The sequence below is a fragment of the Oreochromis aureus genome, linkage group 10, assembly GCF_013358895.1.
Source record: "Oreochromis aureus strain Israel breed Guangdong linkage group 10, ZZ_aureus, whole genome shotgun sequence".
NCBI lineage: Eukaryota > Metazoa > Chordata > Actinopteri > Cichliformes > Cichlidae > Oreochromis > Oreochromis aureus.
This window is the reverse complement of record NC_052951.1, coordinates 33,408,033-33,428,539: the sequence shown is the minus strand read 5'-3', so window position 1 is coordinate 33,428,539 and position 20,507 is coordinate 33,408,033. Positions and strand designations below refer to the sequence as shown.

Below are 20,507 nucleotides of genomic sequence, written 5' to 3'. Positions count from 1 at the left end.
CGTGGATTTCAACTTGTCCTTACCAACCCCTACCTTTCTACCATGTCCAACTTTACGCCAATCAACATCCATGTCCTCATCATCAGAAAACCCTCCACTACTACTTGCCATTCTGACCCGGTCACAATCCAGATTATGCCAATCCACCGCCTCCAGAGATCAAGCAGACCCCAATAGAAATTTTGATGTTTCGCACGCCGTGACAGCTCCTCAGCGGCTGCTGCTCCAGATTCACCTACCTACAACCTGACATGGGTGAGTTAAAGAATTAAAAATATGTACGTAAACAGGTGAAAAAATACCTGTCCCAGTGACGAAGCTTCCCTCAACAGCTGTCGCTACTTAACTCACCTGGCAAAGACTCTTCTTCTTTCTTACATTTGTATTGGCGGTTGGCAAACAACTGAAAGGTGCATTACCGCCACCAACTGGTATGGAGTATGGTCTGGAACGACGCTCAAAAAAAAAAAAAAAAAAAAAATCCTCAAACCCTTTCAAACAGTTTCCCTTCTTTTAAAAACTGAAATAAGACCTGATAACTTTTACTTCCCGATTCCTTTCGCAACAAATCAACAAGATCCAGTTTGATTTTTAGGTTACTGAGATTTTGAATCAATTGTCTCCTCTCAACCTGATACGGCAATATGACATGTTCTATAGTTTCCTCTACCCCACAGTAATCACATTTCCCGGTACTATGTTTCCCTATCATGAATAATGTAGTATTCAAGCCAGTATGTCCAAATTGGCAAAGACTCATTGTGTGCGCTGCTCCTAAATACTGCCAGAATAATTGCCTGCAGCTGAGGAACGGGGAGGGGCAAGAAGGGCTCCACCCAGAGGAGGAGAGCTGATGCTGTGGAAAGTTACTTAGATTTGCCCAGACCATGACAGCCTTAACAACATCACTGTTAAAAATAAGTAGCCTTTGCCACTATTGACCGCTGCTTTTGAGTTTCTCCAGGGTGCTACCATTTTCAGTAAATTGGACCTCCAGAATGCTTACCATCTGATCAGAATCAGGGAGGGGGGTGAGTGGAAGACAGTGTTCACCACTCACTTGTGGCATTTTGAGTACGTTGTAATTGTCATGGTCCCCGTGCCTGCCCGGCTGGCCCTGTGTGGCTACATGTTTTTTGCTTTTGTCTCGCTCTTTCTCCTCTCTCTCTCCTCTCACTCTCTACATGCTGCCTGGGCGGAGCTCATTGTGGGCTCCCGCCCCTGGCCTTCACCACCTGCAAGCAATCACCTGTGGCTCCTCACCTCGTTTGCTCTCACTACTTAAGGCAGTGACTGAGAGCACCTCGCCACTGGACTATTGAGTAACGCTCGTCAGTGCTACTTTAATCTAAGCCAATTTTGAGTTCTCTTTGTGAAAATTCTCCGTGTTAATTCCTGATCTCTGTGTACAGATTCTTCGTGCTCGGTTTGGAAGTTTGGACACTGAAGCCTGTTTGTGAGTGCAGCAGTGAGAGTGGCGTGTGTGAGAAAAGGACCTTTCCAAGTGAATTGTGCTGTTCGTGTGGAGCTGAGCAAGAGAGGATGCTTTCCTGATACTTCCCTGTACCCCTGGGAACCTTGGCCCCTTTCCCCTTCACCTGTATATAGTGCACTGAGAGTGTGTAAATAAAATTCAGTTTTCTGTGATTTCAGTCTGCGCCTGAGTCCTCCCTGTTCCTTCGTGACAAAAATGCCAATAGGTCTATCCAATGCTCCAGCTTTTTTCTAGGCTCTCGTTGATGACGTCCTACAAGATATAAGACTTCATCAGTCACTTTGTGTTCATCTACCTGGATAACATCTTATATATTTTGAAGGTCAGTGGCTGAGCATGAGAGGCATCTTAAACAAGTCAAAGGTTTGCAAAGGTTATTGTAAAACTGGTTATTTGTCGAGGCCGAGAAGTGTGAATTCCACGTAAACAGGGTTTCTTTTCTAGGATTCATCATTGAGCAGGGAAACCTAAAGCCAGACACTGGTAAGGTCCAAACCAGCCTCAAGTGGCTGGTACCCTCTGATGGAAAAACAGCTTCTGTGATTCCTGGGCTTTGCCAATTTTTTATCGTTGCTTCATCTGGAGTTTTATATATTCTGTATTCCACTTGGTGTCACCTCTGTATAGTGTATGTAGTCCCACACTTGAAACCTTGACAAAGAAGTCTGGGGTCAAAACAATGAGGAAAAACTGTTATATGGGAATTTTATGTGTGTACATTTTTATCCAATAATGTGTCAAAAGGATGCAAAATGCACTAAAAGACAATGGATGATATGTAAGAGTAAAAGAAACCAGATTTTGAAAATTTAACTGAAAAGATTTCCTGCAAAAATCCAAGCCACAAGCTATAACACAGCCAAAATGATCACCAAATAGAAAAAAAAAAGTGTACAAAAATGCCTTAGAAGGGCATAACGGTTAAATGTGTTTTTCTTTTTCAAGCAACTTATTAACTCTGACTTCCTTGGCCTCATGGTTTTCATAGTTTGAAGATAAATTTGGCATAGCTTCATTACATATTTTCCAGATATTGTAAATCAAAAGATTTTGTTTTTATTCATGCTCTTGTTTTAGGTGTTTATTGAGATCATAATGTAACTGATGGTGTGCTCATCAGAGCCCTGATCATGTCAGAGTTCAGTCTCACAGAGCTGTCAGCATTACTGTATATTACTATGTTTTAAAAGCAGCTCTTTGTTCTAAACACCAGGTGTCACTTTACCTGTGATAGTAACTCCCAGCATGTGTAGGTTTGATCTCTGCTCCATGTATGAAACACATATAAAGAAATCAACAGTGTTGGTTCAAAGATGCTTTAATTTTGAAACTAAAGAATAGAAAGAAATGAACCCGAGTAAGTTTACAGTCAGTTATCTGTATCTGGATTTGGATTCAGATGAAAAATAAGGAAACATTTCAGCTTCTAGAAATTCCTCCACAGCACTGACACACATTTTTATATCAAATTAAATCAGCTGTTTACATTTTTATCATGATAGTCAGATTAAGTTTAACATCTGTTAAGTGTTTAAGAAAAATACCTGCATGATTATCAAAGAAGAGAAAAAAGAGGAACTGTTGGATTTTGCTCAACTTAACAGGAAAGACTCCAGTTAAAAGCAAACATGTGGGCCAGCAGTCACCAAAATAACAGACTGACCAACACAGGACAGTGGAGCCAATAAAGAATAATGCAGTTTATCAACTTATAGAAAATAGTCATGACCTGATGGAGGAGCAGCACTTTATGAAGAGCCGACTCAAAGAAAGGACAAAGAGAAGAGAATCACTGAGCATTTAACTGGATTTATTTGAATCAAAGATAACAAGAAGTAAATTATCTGAGTCAGTAGAATCAGAGGAGAAGTAGAAACGAATAAACACAAAACCAGCAGGTGATTTACTTCCTGTTTTACTTCTAAAAATCGCACGCTCCGCCCACACAGGACAGTCCAAACAGGAAATGTTGGAGCTGTCACACCTCTCACATGGTGAAGATCAGATGACCACTGAAGGTGTTATGGTGATTTACATTGTCATATATCTTTGCATCTTTCCAGAGACGTACAGACACCTGATCTCCAACCTCTAGAAGCAGAGATGCTCCATGAGAGCCGCTCACACCACCTGATGTTTGTTGTTCATATGCAAGAAAAATGTGCTCTCCATTCCTGAACAACACAGCAGCTGCAACACCACCATCAAGTCCAAGTATGGTCCAGACAAAGTGGTAGACTCCTCTCACTGGTGCAGTGAAAATACCTGTGGGACATTTGTTTTTGTTAAATGGAAAATCAGCTGTTAGAACATCTGGAACATCAGCCTGACAGCAACATAGCTGAGAAGTGACATTCAGTGTTATTACCTGTTTGTGGGTTGTAGGCATTTCCAATGTTTGTGACAACATGTCTAAAGATCAGAGTAATCTGAGTGTTAAAGGGTCCAGTATGTCCACTTCCTGTCTCCAGCAGAGAGGCTGAAAAAGCCACCTGTTTGACTGAGAGAGAGAGAAATGTTATTTTAAACTTTCTGTTTTAGAGTTAGACTCTTCCCAATAAAGTGACCATGACAAAAACTTTAATCTCCAATGAAAGAAATGTTTGACAGCTGAAAGCATTTCATTGTCACAGAAGAAATCAAACTCTGTGATTGGAAACTGAAATTTAATTGAATCTATTTTTGATATTTATATTTTCAGATTCCCACACAGTACCTTGTAGCTGCTGCTTCAGCTGATCAGTCTCAGTCTTCTGACTCTCCAGCTTTGCTGCTTGTTCTGATAAAATGCAAAATGAAAGAAATCTCACTGACAGCACACAGTGATTCACATGGTTTTATGTGTAAGTAAGAAAGTAACTGTGACTCTTATTCTGTTCATGCTACACTCAGCACTAGTCTCTATGGGCAGAACTTTGTGCCATCAGAAACTGAATTTGAATAAGTTAAATTCGAATTTGAATTGCTCAGATTGAATCTGAATTGTAACTTGAATAAATCAGAATCAGAATCAGAGAGACTTTATTTATCCCCAATTAAGATACAACAGAGCAGCATGATGTTGAAGATAAGGACAGGGCATAAACAGGCAATAAGAATGAGATAATAGAATATACAGTATTTACACAGTTTTAAAATTTCAGTTTTAAATGCTTTTTAAGACTGAATTTGAATTAGCCTAATTTAAAATTCAGTATATTGGTTTGAAAATGATCGTCACTAAATTGAAATTGAATTTAATATTTTGAAAATTGATGTATGAAACTGTACCTTGATTCTCTCTCTGTAGGACAGTGATCCGCTCATTCTGCACAGCCAATGAGGCGGTCAGCTCTCTCAGCACAGCATGGATGTCCTGTGGACAGGATTGTTGGACTGCAGTCTCAGTCTGATCTGCTGAAACAGAGCAGACCAGAAGCAAAAGTGGGAAAAACATGATGATCTTCATTCTGTTACCAGAAACCTGCTGTATAACTGTCATCTGTTAATCTGAGAGTTTTATAACGAGGGGAAAAGAGGCGTGAATGAGGAGGTTACTGCCCCACATGTCCCCTCATCCTCCACCTCACACACTGCAGAGCCACAGGACCACACCTCCTACAGGTGCTGTTGGTGAATGACTCAATAATCAGACTTTGACTGCAGGACTGAACAAACTGGGTCATGTAAACAGAGCAGGAATGAAAAGATATTCTCCTTTGAACTCTCTGCAGTTAACTGTGTACAGAGTTCATGTATATATATGTATGTATATGTATATATTTATATATGTATACTCTGAATATAAATAATGGATATAACCACCATACCATAGCTGTTGTATTCACCTTTGGTTTGACATTCTCAAGATTTGCTATCATGTTTTTTTCCAAGTCCATAAAACCATATTGACCACATTTCAACTCAATTTGATTTCATTTTATTTATACAATGCAAAATCACAACAACTGCTGCCTGAAAGCACTTTATATTGTAAGGTAGACCATCCAATAACAATCTGGACATCACAGCAGTGCTTGGACTTATCAGCTAGCACTAGCACTGCATAGCTAGATTTGTTAGCATCCATAATCCGCTATGTCTGTATGTTTAACAGCATACTGAAATGCATGTAATAAAATGTGCTACATACAAAGAACTGCCAATTACAACCACAAAGTGAACAGATATCCATTTCAAAACAGCCATAATAAAGATTAAATTGAATGTTTTTTAATAGTTTTAGCTTTGGCTTCACAGAACAAAAGAGAGCAAACATTTGTTTGTCAAGTGTGTTGAAAGGCCCAAAGTACAATTCAACAAAACGTAGAACTCTAAGTCACTGACCTCAGCTTCTCCATGATTACTTGAAATCAGCTGATGTTTAATTGGCTGCATGTCTTCCTGAGACACAAACACACACAGGATTTGTTGCCAGTTATTTCTGTTTCCAGGTATTTCAGACCAACATACAGACCTTAAAATGCATTTATTGCATTAATTAGGTTTTTTTTAACTGAAGTAACCACAGAGGCATGTCACAGCTATCCAGCACCTGAAAGATCACTGCCTGTGTTCTTTTCAAGTGATTCCTCCGTCTGTCCAGAGAAATCGTCCATGAATCGTCGTGGTTTCAACCCCACCCATGACACAAACCACAGCCAGACTGCTGCAATATGAAAACAAAAAGAATCAGAATTCAGTGGAGCATTTGACTCTGAACCATCGGGTCCTTTAAAAATCCTGATGTTAACATTTCTTTGTAATGATGACCCTGCAGTGGCAGTGAGACGGAAATATCAGGATGAAAACTGTGACGAGGATACAACACCGCCCCCTCACTTTGTAGCTGCTACTGCAGCCATTCTTCCATCAACTTGTTTGTCTTTGACTGCCCAGTTCAGACTGTAGAGCAGGTACATGATGTTATAAAACAGAGCTGATCAGACCCTCACTGCTCTTTGCTCCACATGTTTTCATTCCTTTGTGGTTTCATTAATCTCATTCATGAAGGATCTATAAATCTTTATGTGCTCATCAGCACTGTGTGCAGACTCAAGGCTGTGATGATGATCATGATGAAGGAGACTCAGATGTAAAACCCTGACTGTCAAAGTCACAAAGCTTTTTGTTAGTTATATTGTCACAGCTCTGCAGACTGTCAGATGTTTACTGTGTCATTTCTCAATAGGTGAAATTGTTCTGCAACCACATGATTCCCATCTCTGTTACACAAACACAGGTCTGTGTGTGCAGGAGTGATGGGCACTGTTTACTTTCCGTCACAAACACAAATCACTCAACACTAGTCAAGAAAACATTCTGAGAAAAACTAAAATCAATTAATTTTCTCTCTTTTTTTCAAATGTTGGCTCGAACAAGCTGTGTCTTCACAAAAAGAGAAAACAGTTTTTCTCAAGCTTGTTGAAATGATCAAAATACAGCTTAGAAAGTAGGAACAGCATAACAGTCTGATGTAGACGACAGGGCATTCGACCTCTTTACCTGCTCGGACAAAATGGCCCCCAGCCCTCTGTTTGAGGCATTTGTCTGCTGAATGAAAAGGAGTAAACAGTTAGGTGTGTAGAGCGTTTCCCCACAGAAAGCCTTCTTTACCTGCACAAACACCGTCTGGCACTGGACCAGATCTTTCAGGTTAGGTCAGTTAAGGGGCTCGTCAGCTCTGCAAAGTCCAGCACAAACCAGAGGTAATAATCAGCAGTGTTGGGCAAGTTACTTACTTAGTAAGTACTAAGAAAAAGTACTTAGTTATAATTACTAGTTATTTCACAATTGATCTAAAATCAGACAAAAAACATAAAATCCAAGTAGAAAAAAGTTGTATTTTTTTACTGTAACAACCACAAAGATGTTCAATAAATCATTTTTATAACTTGCTATTCAGATAGAAATTGTAAATTAAAAAAAAAAAAAACTATGAACAAGTTTTGCAAATAACTTAGTTATTTAGCTATTAGCTATTTACCTAAAAATGCTGCCAACATGTTTTTTTTAACCATTTTAAACTATTTACAGAATAATCAGTTCAATTCAATTCAATTTTTTTTTATACAGCGCCAAATCACAAAAACAGTCACCTCACGGTGCTTTATATTGTAAGGTAGACCCTATAATAATACAGACAGAGAGAAAAAAACAACAACAATCATATGACCCCCTATGAGCAAGCACTTTGGCGACAGTGGGAAGGAAAAACTCCCTTTTAACAGGAAGAAACCTCCGGCAGAACCAGGCTCAGGGAGGGGCGGGGCCATCTGCTGTGACCGGTTGGGGTGAAAGAAGGAAAACAGGATAAAGACATGCTGTGGAAGAGAGACAGAGATTAATAACAAGGATGATTCAGTGCAGAGAGGTCTATTAACACATAGTGAGTGAGAAAGGTGATGTCAGGAGTAGTAAGATATTTTGCTGCTATTATTATAATTATCATTACCATTCCATTAATAACACTATGGATATTGCATTCAGATGTTCAAACATTTTGGTATCATATTAGCCTTTATTACAGGTCCAGTAAGAACCACTTTAAACTGTTGAGTTGAATCTATAATTCTAAAGGCTTTTGAATGCTTCTATAATCTTAAATGTTTCTATGCAGACTGCATTGTGACAGGAAGTATACTCTGTGTGTAGGGCTTGCTCCTGCAGAAATGAAACTGAAAGCAGACACTGAGTGCAAGTTATTTTGAGCAGGTTATGAACAATCAGGGTGTTCTTTAGTATCTTTTATGTATCTATATCTTTTGATTAAGCTTTTAGTAGAGGTTCTTGATTGAAACAGTTGTTTAATACATTTTACATATAAGTCAAGATCAGTACACACAGGATGGCCTTAGCCTGGTTGCCTAAGCTGAGGTCAATTAAAGTGCAGCGCGAGGATCATACATGCACAGACATACACACACACACACATACACCCACATACAAGTTAGAGAGAATCATTTATAGGTGAAAGTTTAATCATGTTTTGCTTGTGGCTGCAAAATTGTGCCTGCGTACGTGACAGTTTGTTCCAGACGATAAGCGAGCGTCCGGCAATGACAGGAAGCACCTGGCTTCGAGGCGAAGAGAATGATCTTTTAAACTATGTTAAAAGTCATTGTGGTTTTGATTTGACGTATGCATGTATTGTGTTTATCTGACGTAAGAGGGGGCGTTAAACCCTGATGTATAAAAGCATTGCTGTGTCATTGCTGGGCGGAGATCTGATGCTGTCTGCATCTCCCCAACGCTGCGTGTGTTTCATTAAAATCTTCGTTGACTCCACCTGACTGGGTCAGTGTGTTATTCCGATCTCCCACATCTCTCTCGTCCTTAAAATAAACCTTAACTAGGTGACTGGAAAGGAAAAACTCAATGCATCATGGGAATCCCCGGCAGCCTACGTCTATTGCAGCATAACTAAGGGAGGATTCAGGGTCACCTGGTCCAGCCCTAACTATATGCTTTAGCAAAAAGGAAAGTTTGAAGCCTAATCTTGAAAGTAGAGATAGTGTCTGTCTCCTGAATCCAAACTGGAAGCTGGTTCCACAGAAGAAGGGCCTGAAAACTGAAGGCTCTGCCTCTCATTCTACTTTTAAATACTCTAGGAACAACAAGTAGGCCTGCAGTGTGAGAGCGAAGTGCTCTAATAGGGTGATATGGTACTACAAGGTCATTAAGATAAGATGGGGCCTGATTATTTAAGACCTTGTATGTGAGGAGCAGGATTTTGAATTCTGGATTTAACAGGAAGCCAATGAAGGGAAGCCAAAACAGGAGAAATCTGCTCTCTCTTTCTAGTCCCTATCAGGACTCTTGCTGCAGCATTTTGGATCAGCTGAAGGCTTTTCAGGGAGTTTTTAGGACATCCTGATAATAATGAATTACAGTAGTCCAGCCTGGAAGTAATAAATGCATGAACTAGTTTTTCAGCGTCACTCTGAGACAGGATATTTCTAACTTTAGAGATGTTGCACAAATGGAAGAAAGCAGTCTTACACATTTGTTTAATATGTAATATAACTGGTGGTGGTCAGAGGGCCTGGTGGCGCCAGTGTCCAGCAGCCTCGCCTCTGTCAGTGCGCCCCAGGGTGGCTGTGGCTACAATGTAGCTGCCATCACCAGTGTGTGAATGTATGTGTGAATGGGTGGATGATTGAATGTGTAAAGTGCTTTGGGGTCCGTAGGGACTAGTCAACCGCTATAAAAATACAGGCCATTTACCATGTGCGTTGAAGGACATCTCCTGGTCAAAAATGACTCCAAGGTTCCTCACAGTATTATTGGAGGCCAAGGTAATGCCATCCAGAGTAAGAGTCTGGTTAGATACCATATTTCTAAGATTTTCAGGGCCGAGTACAATAACCTCAGTTTGATCTGAATTAAGAAACAGAAAGTTAGCGCTCTCACAACTCAGCTACATACTTAGCTAATGCTATGCTAAGTTGGCAAATTCCTAGAGACATGATGAGTGAATGCTATCAGTATAATTAGTTGGTGATTCAGCAGAGAGTGTGCTTTTATACAGCACATCATTACTGCTTTAAGAAATAAGTTGATATGAAACATTTTTAAAAATGCGCGACACAGATGAACAACACAAACACCACTGTGCACTGTAACAGGAACAGGAAGTAATACAATACCACAGAGGACGAGAACTAAGGAGTCCAGCCTAAGTGAAACCCCGAATTTCCTTTTAATGTGTATTGATGGTTGTTCTGGGTTGTCGGGTTGTGTTTGTTTTTATAAATATAATTCAAATAAATAATTCACCCACTTGAACACTGTAGTGCAGGACCTGGCTGCTTGTAACTCTACTCTTTCATCCAAATCTAGTAAATTCTCAAAATAAAAAAAAACAACAACAACTCGGCAGTGAGTAAACTAACCCTGATCTTTCAAAAAGCAAAATCTAAAACCAGAGAGTGAGATCATGGTGACCAGTTTATCTTTTTATACAACTGTTTTAATGGTTTATGTCCCTCCATCTTTATTATGTAACACCTGCTTAGTATAGTAAGGTTAAGCTTATCGACTAGATTCGAGAGGAGTAAAATAAATTTGAGGGAATTGAGTGTTGAACAGCCGGCAGGTTTATTACAATGTTACAATTGTGCAATAAACCAATGTAAACAACAAGAAAATTATACCGAAGATCGACAGAGAAGAGCGCTCTTTTGAAAATAACAACAAAATAAAATAAAATAAAATAAGTAGTCTCTTTAGACCTGACTCCTGATGAACAGGATATTGTGAGTTCAATAGTTTCCAGAGAAACGATCCGTATGAAGTAAGCAGTTTTTGCTCTTGCTTATCTGAAATCCTGTGATCCGAAGTAAGTCAGACTGTAGCTTATTGAGAATAGAAATATTTTACTGCTATTATTTGCTGCTATTTTTATAATCATCATTACCATTTTATGTTAATAGTGATGTTGTATTTAGATGCATTCAGATGTTCAAATATATTGGTATCATATTAGTCTTTATTACAGGTCCAGAAAAAAACCACTTTAAACTGCTGAGTTGAATCTATAACCCGAAGTGCTTTTGAATTTATAATTTTAATGTTTATGCAGACTGCAGGGTGAAAGAGTAACTCTGTGCTAAAAGAAGACAGGAAGTTATATGTTTTTGAAGTTACATGCTTTTGCAGAAGTGAAACTGAAAGCAGAGTGAGTGCAAGCCAAAGAGCAGGGTGTTTATTATGCATTTATTGCGGATTAAGCCTTAAGTAGTTGTGGTAGATTGAAACAGTTGTTTATACATTTTACATAGAAGTTAAGATCAGTACACACAGGATGGCTTTAGCCTGGTTGCCTAAGTTGAGGTCAACTAAGGTGCAGAGAGCAGATGCAAACTCTGCACGCACAGACAGACGTGACATACACATACAGATACATATAGTTAGAGAGGTCATGACACGTCACGCAGTACACAGCATGCACGCCCCGCACGCGTGTGCGCACACACAGATAGACTCATTTAGTAGGTAAGAGTTTATGACTGCAGAGTTGTGCATGAGTGACATTTTGTGCAGAACGTGGACCAGATGTCCCAGAAGATAAGCGACAGCGAAGACAGCTGAGAGGAAGCGCTTGGCGTCGACCCGAAGAAGATGTTCTGTTTTAGACTATGTTAAGAGTCATTGTGGTTTTGGAGTGACGTATGCTTTGTTTAAATCTGCCTAGCAACAGAAAAGGGGGCTGTACTATCTTAACCCTATAAAACCGTTGTTTGAATATGGTAAGGCAGTTCAATACTGATTGGGTTGTTGAACTCACACATGTGTAATTCATTAAAATGCCGTCTAAATTGTACACGTCTGGATCTGTGGTTATTTTTGGATTCCTCTCTCAACATGTGAACCTTAACATTTGGGGGCATCGTCCGGTGAGAGAGATGGAGGAATTTTGAGAGATCCGGGGTCCGTGGTAATTGGACGGGCAGACGGTAATCAGTGGTGAAAGTGAGCAGGCATTCCCCGGGGCATTTAAAGGTAAGACACTGCCTGTTGAAATATATTTCCAAAAGGTGTCACATTGGGCATGTCAAATTAAAAGCCTGGTCACTGTAATTACTGGTGAATGTCTGTTTTTTAATTTTGGTGAAGTTTTCATGAAGTTTACCGGGTGAAGTAATGATAATGAAGTATAAGTGACAGTACTGAGTAATGAGAATAAGTAAGTAATAAGTGAACTTAGAGTGATAGGGAATTTGGTCAATCTGTGGGTTAGAGTCCCATTGGTCATACAATCCTGAAGAAGTTTCTCGGAGGTGGCGCTCCTGCTGGGTAAAGACGTTTATCCTTCACCTACCCTGAAGAGTAGGGATAGTTTCGGGCAACATCCGAGGAGTACTGGGAATCTCCGAAATTGTTGAGGGTTGTCCTCAATCTTAATCCTTGTTGGGGAGGGTAAGATTGTTGACTCAAATTATTCTAAATTCTTCTAGAACGGCAGCGGCGTCTGTTAAGAAGCGCATTTTCTCTCGGAGGTAACGCCCCTCCTGGATAAAGACGTTTATCCTTGACCTACCCTGAAGAGTAGGGTTAGTACGGCACGACGAGCCGGGAAGGACTGGGGAATCTTCAAAATTGCTAGGAGTTAGAGTCTATTTTTGCGCTTTTTTGGCTACTGGTAAATTAATTTAGGACTTAGAAATTTGGACAGAGCAGTTAGAGTCTGGCCTGGTGAACTGAGCACAAAAAGTCTGGGACTTATCGGTTGGAGCCGTTATGGTAAATTTATCAAAATTATATAGGTGTTAAGAGGCCTGAAACCTGTGCAGTTGTAATTAATAAGACGTCTGTAATATAAAATATGAGATCTATGAGTAAGATCAGTCTCTGTGTCAGCAATGCACAGCCGGATGTGCACTGATGGTGTGTGTAAATGCAAATGAGGAGCGGTGATGCGCAGAGAGGGTGGTTTCAGTTTCGAGAGTATTGAGCTTTATAACTATTGTTTGCCAATATTGCTAAATGCCTGTATTTAAGAGGCTGGTGTTGCTTATCACGAGAGTATAAATACAGTTTGAATATATTAGTGTGGATGTATAGTAATTGACTGAATTTTGATAGATGTATATATCTTGAGCCATAAATGCTGGTGTGTTTTATTTTTTCAGTTATGTGTGTGTGGTGAGAAGCTGTGAGACGATGAGAGGTTTCAGTTTTCTTTTTCTTTTCTTTTTGACTTGCTCTTTCTGATTATGGAAGGCATGTCCAAGATACGCATAGGAAAGTGTATTTTGAGTGATTTTAACTGTGTGAATGCGGTCAGTATTTGATTTGAGTGACTCTGCGTGATTTGTCTGAGAGAGAGAAAAGGCAGTGTGTGTGAGACGATTGATGGCGTATGAAAGAGGTTAGAATATTTAAAAGTGTGTATGAAATATATTTCTTTTGTGATGTAAAGTAGGATGTTTTAAAGTTTGCAAGTGCTTTTAATTCAAGAAATGCATGAGGGATGGTATGAGAGGTTGAGTTTATTTTTATGTTTGAAAGAGCTCTATTTAAAAGTGTGCATGAAATGAAGGTGTATTGTTTTTAGATCAAGATTTAGTAGAACTACTGATCGTTTGTAGACTGTGAAAATTAAAGGGAGACAGAGTCTGCCTGTTGCCTGAAGAAACAGGAAGTATGTGTGTGTGTGACTGATGATGTCAGGGGAGCACCCAGAGAAATAGACAGAGTTAAATTCTAAGAAGATGAAGCGAATGCATGTTTTAAGAAAAAGTAATAAAGTAATAAAATTATATTAATTACAGGGTTTAGAAAAGAGACAGACTGAGAGAAATAAATACATGAACTAACAATTACATTAATGAATTGAAAACGCACGTACACAAACTGTTACATGTGAAATTATTGTCGGAAAGTTTAATAAAGAAAGCAGTTTACACTCCTTTAATTTCCAGAACCAGTTTGTTCCCTAGACCTGATAACACCCTTGCCCAGTTGGCCCCGTAACAGGAGAGCATGGAAGGCTGGACAGCCCATGACGGGTAAGATCCCACCTCGAAACCCTGGGACAACCTAAGGCAAGGCGCAGTCACGATTGCTTGAACCTAAGTCCCGGAGTGACCTTGGAGTCACTGGAGGAGACGGGATTTAACAGGTAAGGCCACTGGGCACAGATGAAGGGGAAATGTCATTAACAATGACCAGTGATGAGCCAAAGAGAGAAAACACACCCTGTCAAAAGGAGATCACAAAGATCACAAAGAAACATTTATAAAAATCACACATACAAACAGAAAATGAACTAACCTTACAGAGACAAGCTCATGAGGAGTAATGCATAGATAGTGATTAAAACCTGGCTAAGAACACAAACATACGTAATTAAATCAGCTCGCTAATTTCATGGTGTTAAAATGGTGTGAATGTTGGAGAAAATACACTTAAAACACACTTGGATAAAATAGAGTTGTTGTGGAATAACTCAAACGAAGCTGTATGACAAGGGAGTGAGTTATGGAAAAAAACAAAAACAAAAAAAACAAAAGAGAAGTGATTAAAGTAGTTTAAAAGGGTGACTTAGGAGTGCTCTTGCACTGATTGATCAAAGTAAGTGATTAGTATAGAAAGAAAATGAAAATAATTCAATAATGTGTTAAGGTTTAAACATGTATTTCTCTTGTCAAGTTGGCTGTTGAGCTATGACTCAGTATGCAAATTAGCTGGAGCAGAGACACTTCCTGTGTCTGTGTGTCGGAGGCTTTCAGTTCAAGAGAGAGCGGTGGCTGTTGAAGATTATTTGGCGAAATATATAATGGTAAAGTATCAGGATATTTGATTACGGTGGTCAGGTCTGTTCAGAGGGGCAGATTTGGACAGGAAATTTATAATGTAGTGATGACACGTTGTCAAAATCGGTTTATATCATATGCTGAATGAAAACATGGCAAAGTGAGGAAGGGAGACATTGTGCAAACGGTCTTTGATCTTTTGACGAGGTTTTCAATGTGTTGAATGGGTGAAATTTAAGATGGTTTAAGATTTTTTGGGGCTGTTGTTTTTCATTTTAATAGAGGGAGTTTTGATAAACATGGACATGTCTAAAAGGGCCCATAGTTTTTGTAACAGTGCACTTAGGAAAAAACCTGTCAGGTGATTTTGTTTTGTACTTTGATGAGCTAATAATCAGCTCTCTTTTTTCATTTTTGTTCTAAGCAGGCCTGGAAGACAGTGAACTGACGGCGCTGACAAAATTACCAAGTACGAAAATCAGGTGGGCTTTACAGATTATAATTGATTACAATCAGAGACTGATTGGCGGCGAGTCTCTGTCTAAAAAAGGATTGCAGCGAGTCAATCCAGTCAAAAGTATAGAGAACTATTTTCCTAAAAAGGAAAACGAAATAAAACAAATGATTGAGCTCATTTTGCTGATGTGGAGCATCTGATGACGTGCGCAGAAGGCTGCAGATCAGCAAAAAATATCATGTGTGAATGCGTGTGAGTGAATGTGAGTGACTGGACTAAGGTGGGAATGAATAAATGTGGACAAATTTACCATGTGAGGAAAAGAAAGGGGATGCTTTGTTTTGCTTTTGCCATAAGCAGGACAAGTGGGAGACTTAAATCTGGGGATGCTGATGTTCCTTTGAGTGAATTTCTGTTTTATTGATTTGGGTTAGACCATATTATTACATTATAAAATGCTAAAAGGGAAACATTGTTTGATGAGATTCAAGTTACCATTAACTGAGGTGACTCATGATTAATAACTGTTCTGTTTAAGTTTATTTTTTGTCATGACACAGACTGGATCATAAAGGGGGAGAGTTAAGTACAGGTTTTGTTTCCAGGATCCAGACTTTGCATGGAGCAACGATTTGGAGAAGATTTGACATAATAATTAAATTGATCTTATTCCTTAAACACAGGTTTTCAGGGCTGGAGCAAAATACCGGAGAGGAGGATGGCTGAAGTGTTCTGAGAAATGATATGATATGACTAACCTTTTTCCCGTTTAATTTGTTAAGCTTGGGTGAAGCATGTTGAGTTTTTTGCCACATGAGATGTGTCAAAAAAGAGAGGGGTTTAAGATTTAATTTGAAATGGGTTTTAGTATGATTTTATAACGATTGGGGTTGTTTGATAATTTAGATATGGTAAAACTGAGGCAGAGATTGTTAATTCTAAAAAAAAGGAGTAAAAGGAACTGAATTCTGTTTAGAAGATAAATTGCTGGGGTTAATAAGAAGTTGTACACCAAACTTAGAGGGAAACTGTGGGAATAAAGGATATGCTTTGGGGAAAATAGTGAACATTTTATGAGAAGAAAATGTGGGATCTCTTTTTGATTTTTAGAATAAAGTTGTTATAATGTAGGCTTTAGAAACAGATAGTAAATAGATTTATTTCTAGGGTAGAGGAGAGCTTTTATGAGGATGTTAAAAGTCTCGCTGACTCAAATGAATAATATTGGAGATTATATATGTAGAAATGATTTTTTCTTACACATTGCAATCGTGCTCATTAACAGAGTTGATGTTCGGTCCAGTTAAGGTCATAAGCTTCGATGAGCGTTATGTCTCAGTCGATATAGTGTAGGGGACTTGGAGCAACAGAAGGATAAACAGCATTCACGCTTACAAACACATATGGTTTAAACATAGGTGAGGCCTAGGGCCTGAAATTCATTTAGCTTTTAACTGAATTTGAGTTGGCCCAATAACAAATGACAGAAAGAGGAACTGAATAGGAGTTTTGCTTGTAACTAAACTGTGTGACATGTAAAATATTGAGATAACACATGCAGCTCTAAATTAGTCTTATTACATAAAATGCAGTTACAGAATAACAAATGCTTATTGAAGTGACCAAGTTTTTGTTTAAAAACAGAAGCAAAGGGAGAAAGCATATATATTTTGGTTAAGTCGGAGAAAGTATAAATTAGAATGTATCATTACATTAAGAGCAGCAAAAATGAAATAAAATGGTATACCAAAACAGGTTATAACACAGGAAATGTGAGTTTTAAAATGAAGTTAGTGTCAACACACAGAAGTTGTTCTTAGGGAGCTTTTAGCTATGATGAAATTTATCTAGGAGCAATTAACTAGGTGCTTACACTTAGTGAGTAAAGTGGTTGTTTTTTCTTTGATCCTTTAAGTAGAATAAGCAGTTATAATGATTTTCTTGATATATTTTCTTGTGAGAGGTGACTTTAGATGAGAGGTAGGCCCTTGCAGCAGTGACAGTTTGTGTACAGGATGTGGATGATCAGATAAGGAGCAACAGGAAGCACATGCAGAGACGTGCTTCCTTTGATCCTCTTAAAGGCAGTGCTTTTAAGAGTTTTACAAATGCTGAGTACGGTTGAATGAGGTATAAAAATAAAAGTCAAAAACCAAATACGAAATTAGGTTCATGTTTTGAGTAATATTAGGTTGAATCAGGTTTGAATGAAGAGAACAATTGAGGAACAGAGTAAGTTAGAGCCGTAGTAGGGAGAAAGTGTTTTCTATCCTTTGCAGGAGGCCCAGAAGAGAGGGACCCAGAAGAGGAGCAGAGACCACTTAAGCATGAAGTGTTCTCAAGTGGGAGCGGGCAGTTCATTACTAAGACCACCTAGATGACATGGGGTTGTCTGGTTCGCTAAATCACAGAATGCCGAGAGAGGGTCAGAGTGGGAAAAGTGATCCTAATGTCCATGACGTCAGGGGTGGACAGGGAAGCAGCTGAATGGGCCAAGGAGTGACCCAACATAATGTATGGCGACCTCTGGTGGTCCAGAGGTCGAGAGTGGGAGTATTGAGAATAGAAATATTTTACTGCTATTATTTGCTGCTATTTTTTTATAATCATCATTACCATTTTATGTTAATAGTGATGTTGTATTTAGATGCATTCAGATGTTCAAATATATTGGTATCATATTAGTCTTTATTACAGGTCCAGAAAAAACCACTTTAAACTGTTGAGTTGAATCTATAACCAAGTGCTTTTGAATTTATAATTTTAATGTTTATGCAGACTGCAGGGTGAAAGAGTAACTCTGTGCTAAAAGAAGACAGGAAGTTATATGTTTTGAAGTTACATGCTTTTGCAGAAGTGAAACTGAAAGCAGAGTGAGTGCAAGCCAAAGAGCAGGGTGTTTATTATGCATTTATTGCGGATTAAGCCTTAAGTAGTTGTGGTAGATTGAAACAGTTGTTTATACATTTTACATAGAAGTTAAGATCAGTACACACAGGATGGCTTTAGCCTGGTTGCCTAAGTTGAGGTCAACTAAGGTGCAGAGAGCAGATGCAAACTCTGCACGCACAGACAGACGTGACATACACATACAGATACATATAGTTAGAGAGGTCATGACACGTCGCAGTACACACAGCATGCACGCCCTCGCGCATGCGCACACACAGATAGACTCATTTAGTAGGTAAGAGTTTATGACTGCAGAGTTGTGCATGAGTGACATTTTGTGCAGAACGTGGACCAGATGTCCCAGAAGATAAGCGACAGCGAAGACAGCTGAGAGGAAGCGCTTGGCGTCGACCCGAAGAAGATGTTCTGTTTTAGACTATGTTAAGAGTCATTGTGGTTTTGGAGTGACGTATGCTTTGTTTAAATCTGCCTAGCAACAGAAAAGGGGGCTGTACTATCTTAACCCTATAAAACCGTTGTTTGAATATGGTAAGGCAGTTCAATACTGATTGGGTTGTTGAACTCACACATGTGTAATTCATTAAAATGCCGTCTAAATTGTACACGCCTGGATCTGTGGTTATTTTTGGATTCCTCTCTCAACATTTGAACCTTAACAAGCTCTACTCCTGCATCCAGAACAGCTGGCCACACTGCTTTTGGATTCGCCAAGAGTTTTCACAGGGTCTGGCTCGCCATCCATATCCAGAACCACTTCAGATCCAGGATCACAAAAAACCAGTCTGCACATACAGTACAGAGCAATAAACAAAATAGTTCTTAACAGTTTTTCTAAATAAAATGAGATCTCATAACATTTTCAAAATCAAGTACACTGTTGTTTTAACATTGTTCTGTCTCTATGAATTCCATTTGTATTGCTTTACAGCATTACAATCAATTGTATTTATGTACCCCTTTTTAAGGCATACTTAATCACATCATGAAATGTTTGCAACGTAACTAGTTTTAAATAACTTATTTACATGAATCAACCCATAACTGAAATGACAAAGTGCAGAAAAAGCACTGAACAACGTTCATGGCTAAAAGAAAAGTGCATCCTGCATTAGTTTCGCACATTTGTGAAGATGCCCAATCAAATAGACAATAAAATAAAATACGACACCCCATTTCACATACAATTCAAGTACTCCGACTGGTTTTAGCTTTCTTAGACAAGACAGAATTCACACTGTTGCAGTATTTACCACATGTAAAATTAGCATAGGTTTTCCTGCTAACCTGTTCTTGTTTCGCTCAGCAACTCTCTTGGAGTTTTCGAGTGCAATCTGGTAACTTTCCTCAAGCCTAGCTTTCAGATTGCGCACATACTGGGAATGGGATGTTGGTGAGTCCCCTGTAACTGGCAACCCAAAGGCAAGGTCGAGTGGTAGCTTGGGTTTACGACCAAACATTAGCTCATAAGGGCTAAACCCGGTAACCTCACTCTTTGAACAGTTGTAGGCGTGGGTAAGAGGCTTGACAAAATCACACCAATGAATCTTTTGCTCATCCTTCAGAGTGCCCAGCATACCAAGCAGGGTGCGATTGAATCGCTCAACTGGGTTACCCCTCGGGTGATAAGGACTTGTCCTTACTTTTTTAATGCCTGTGATAGAGCACAATTCTCTAATCACATGTGACTCAAAATCCCTCCCCTGGTCACTATGAAGGCGTTCGGGGAACCCGTAGTGAACTAAAAAGTTTTCCCAAAGATTTTTGGCCACAGTGGTTGCCTTTTGGTCTCGGGTGGGCAAGGCCACTGCGTATTTCGTGAAATGATCTGTGATGACCAACACGTCTTTGGTACTCTTACTGTCGGGTTCAATAGAAAGAAAGTCCATACAGACCAATTCCATTGGGCGTGTGGTTTTTATGTTAACCAGCGGCGCTGCTTTTTCAGGCAAGGACTTCCTTCTAACACAACGACCACAGTTCTTTATTTTGGTCTCAATATCAGTACCCATCTTAGGCCAATAAAATCTCGCCCTCACTAGATCATGAGTCCTCTCCCACCCCATATGACCCATATCATCATGGAGCAGCTTGAGAACAGTAGACCTAAGGGAGACAGGGAGTACAAGCTGGTAAGTTGTAACTGAGTCACACTGTCGTTTCCTAAACAAAAGGCCATTTCTCATTTCAAAACGTTTCCATTCTCTGAGCATCAGTTTTATGTCAAATGCTTCAGACCTGTTGTCGCGTGGAGCATCAGCACCAGATTCTAGTAACTGAATGATGTGGTTTATGCTTGGGTCAGATCTTTGGTGTTCTTTAAGCTCATGCTCAGAAAACAAGGGAGCAGCTACTTGACCAGATGTTTCAGCATCACTGTATGCATCGGGAATGGCATCAGCACTCA

The 20,507-nt window shown here is 39.3% G+C and overlaps 1 protein-coding gene across 1 annotated transcript; it reads right to left on the bottom strand.

The window, feature by feature from the left end:
* Positions 1–2,795: 2,795 nt before the first annotated feature.
* LOC116321545 (complement C1q-like protein 4) lies at positions 2,796–5,059 on the bottom strand. The gene is made up of 4 exons (XM_031741414.2): positions 4,766–5,059; positions 4,212–4,274; positions 3,864–3,995; positions 2,796–3,760 (listed from the first exon to the last, which is right to left on the bottom strand). Exons 1-4 carry the CDS (start codon positions 4,974–4,976, stop codon positions 3,483–3,485), a joined length of 684 nt encoding a protein of 227 aa, XP_031597274.2. The 5' UTR covers positions 4,977–5,059; the 3' UTR covers positions 2,796–3,482.
* Between the last annotated feature and the right edge of the window lie 15,448 nt (positions 5,060–20,507).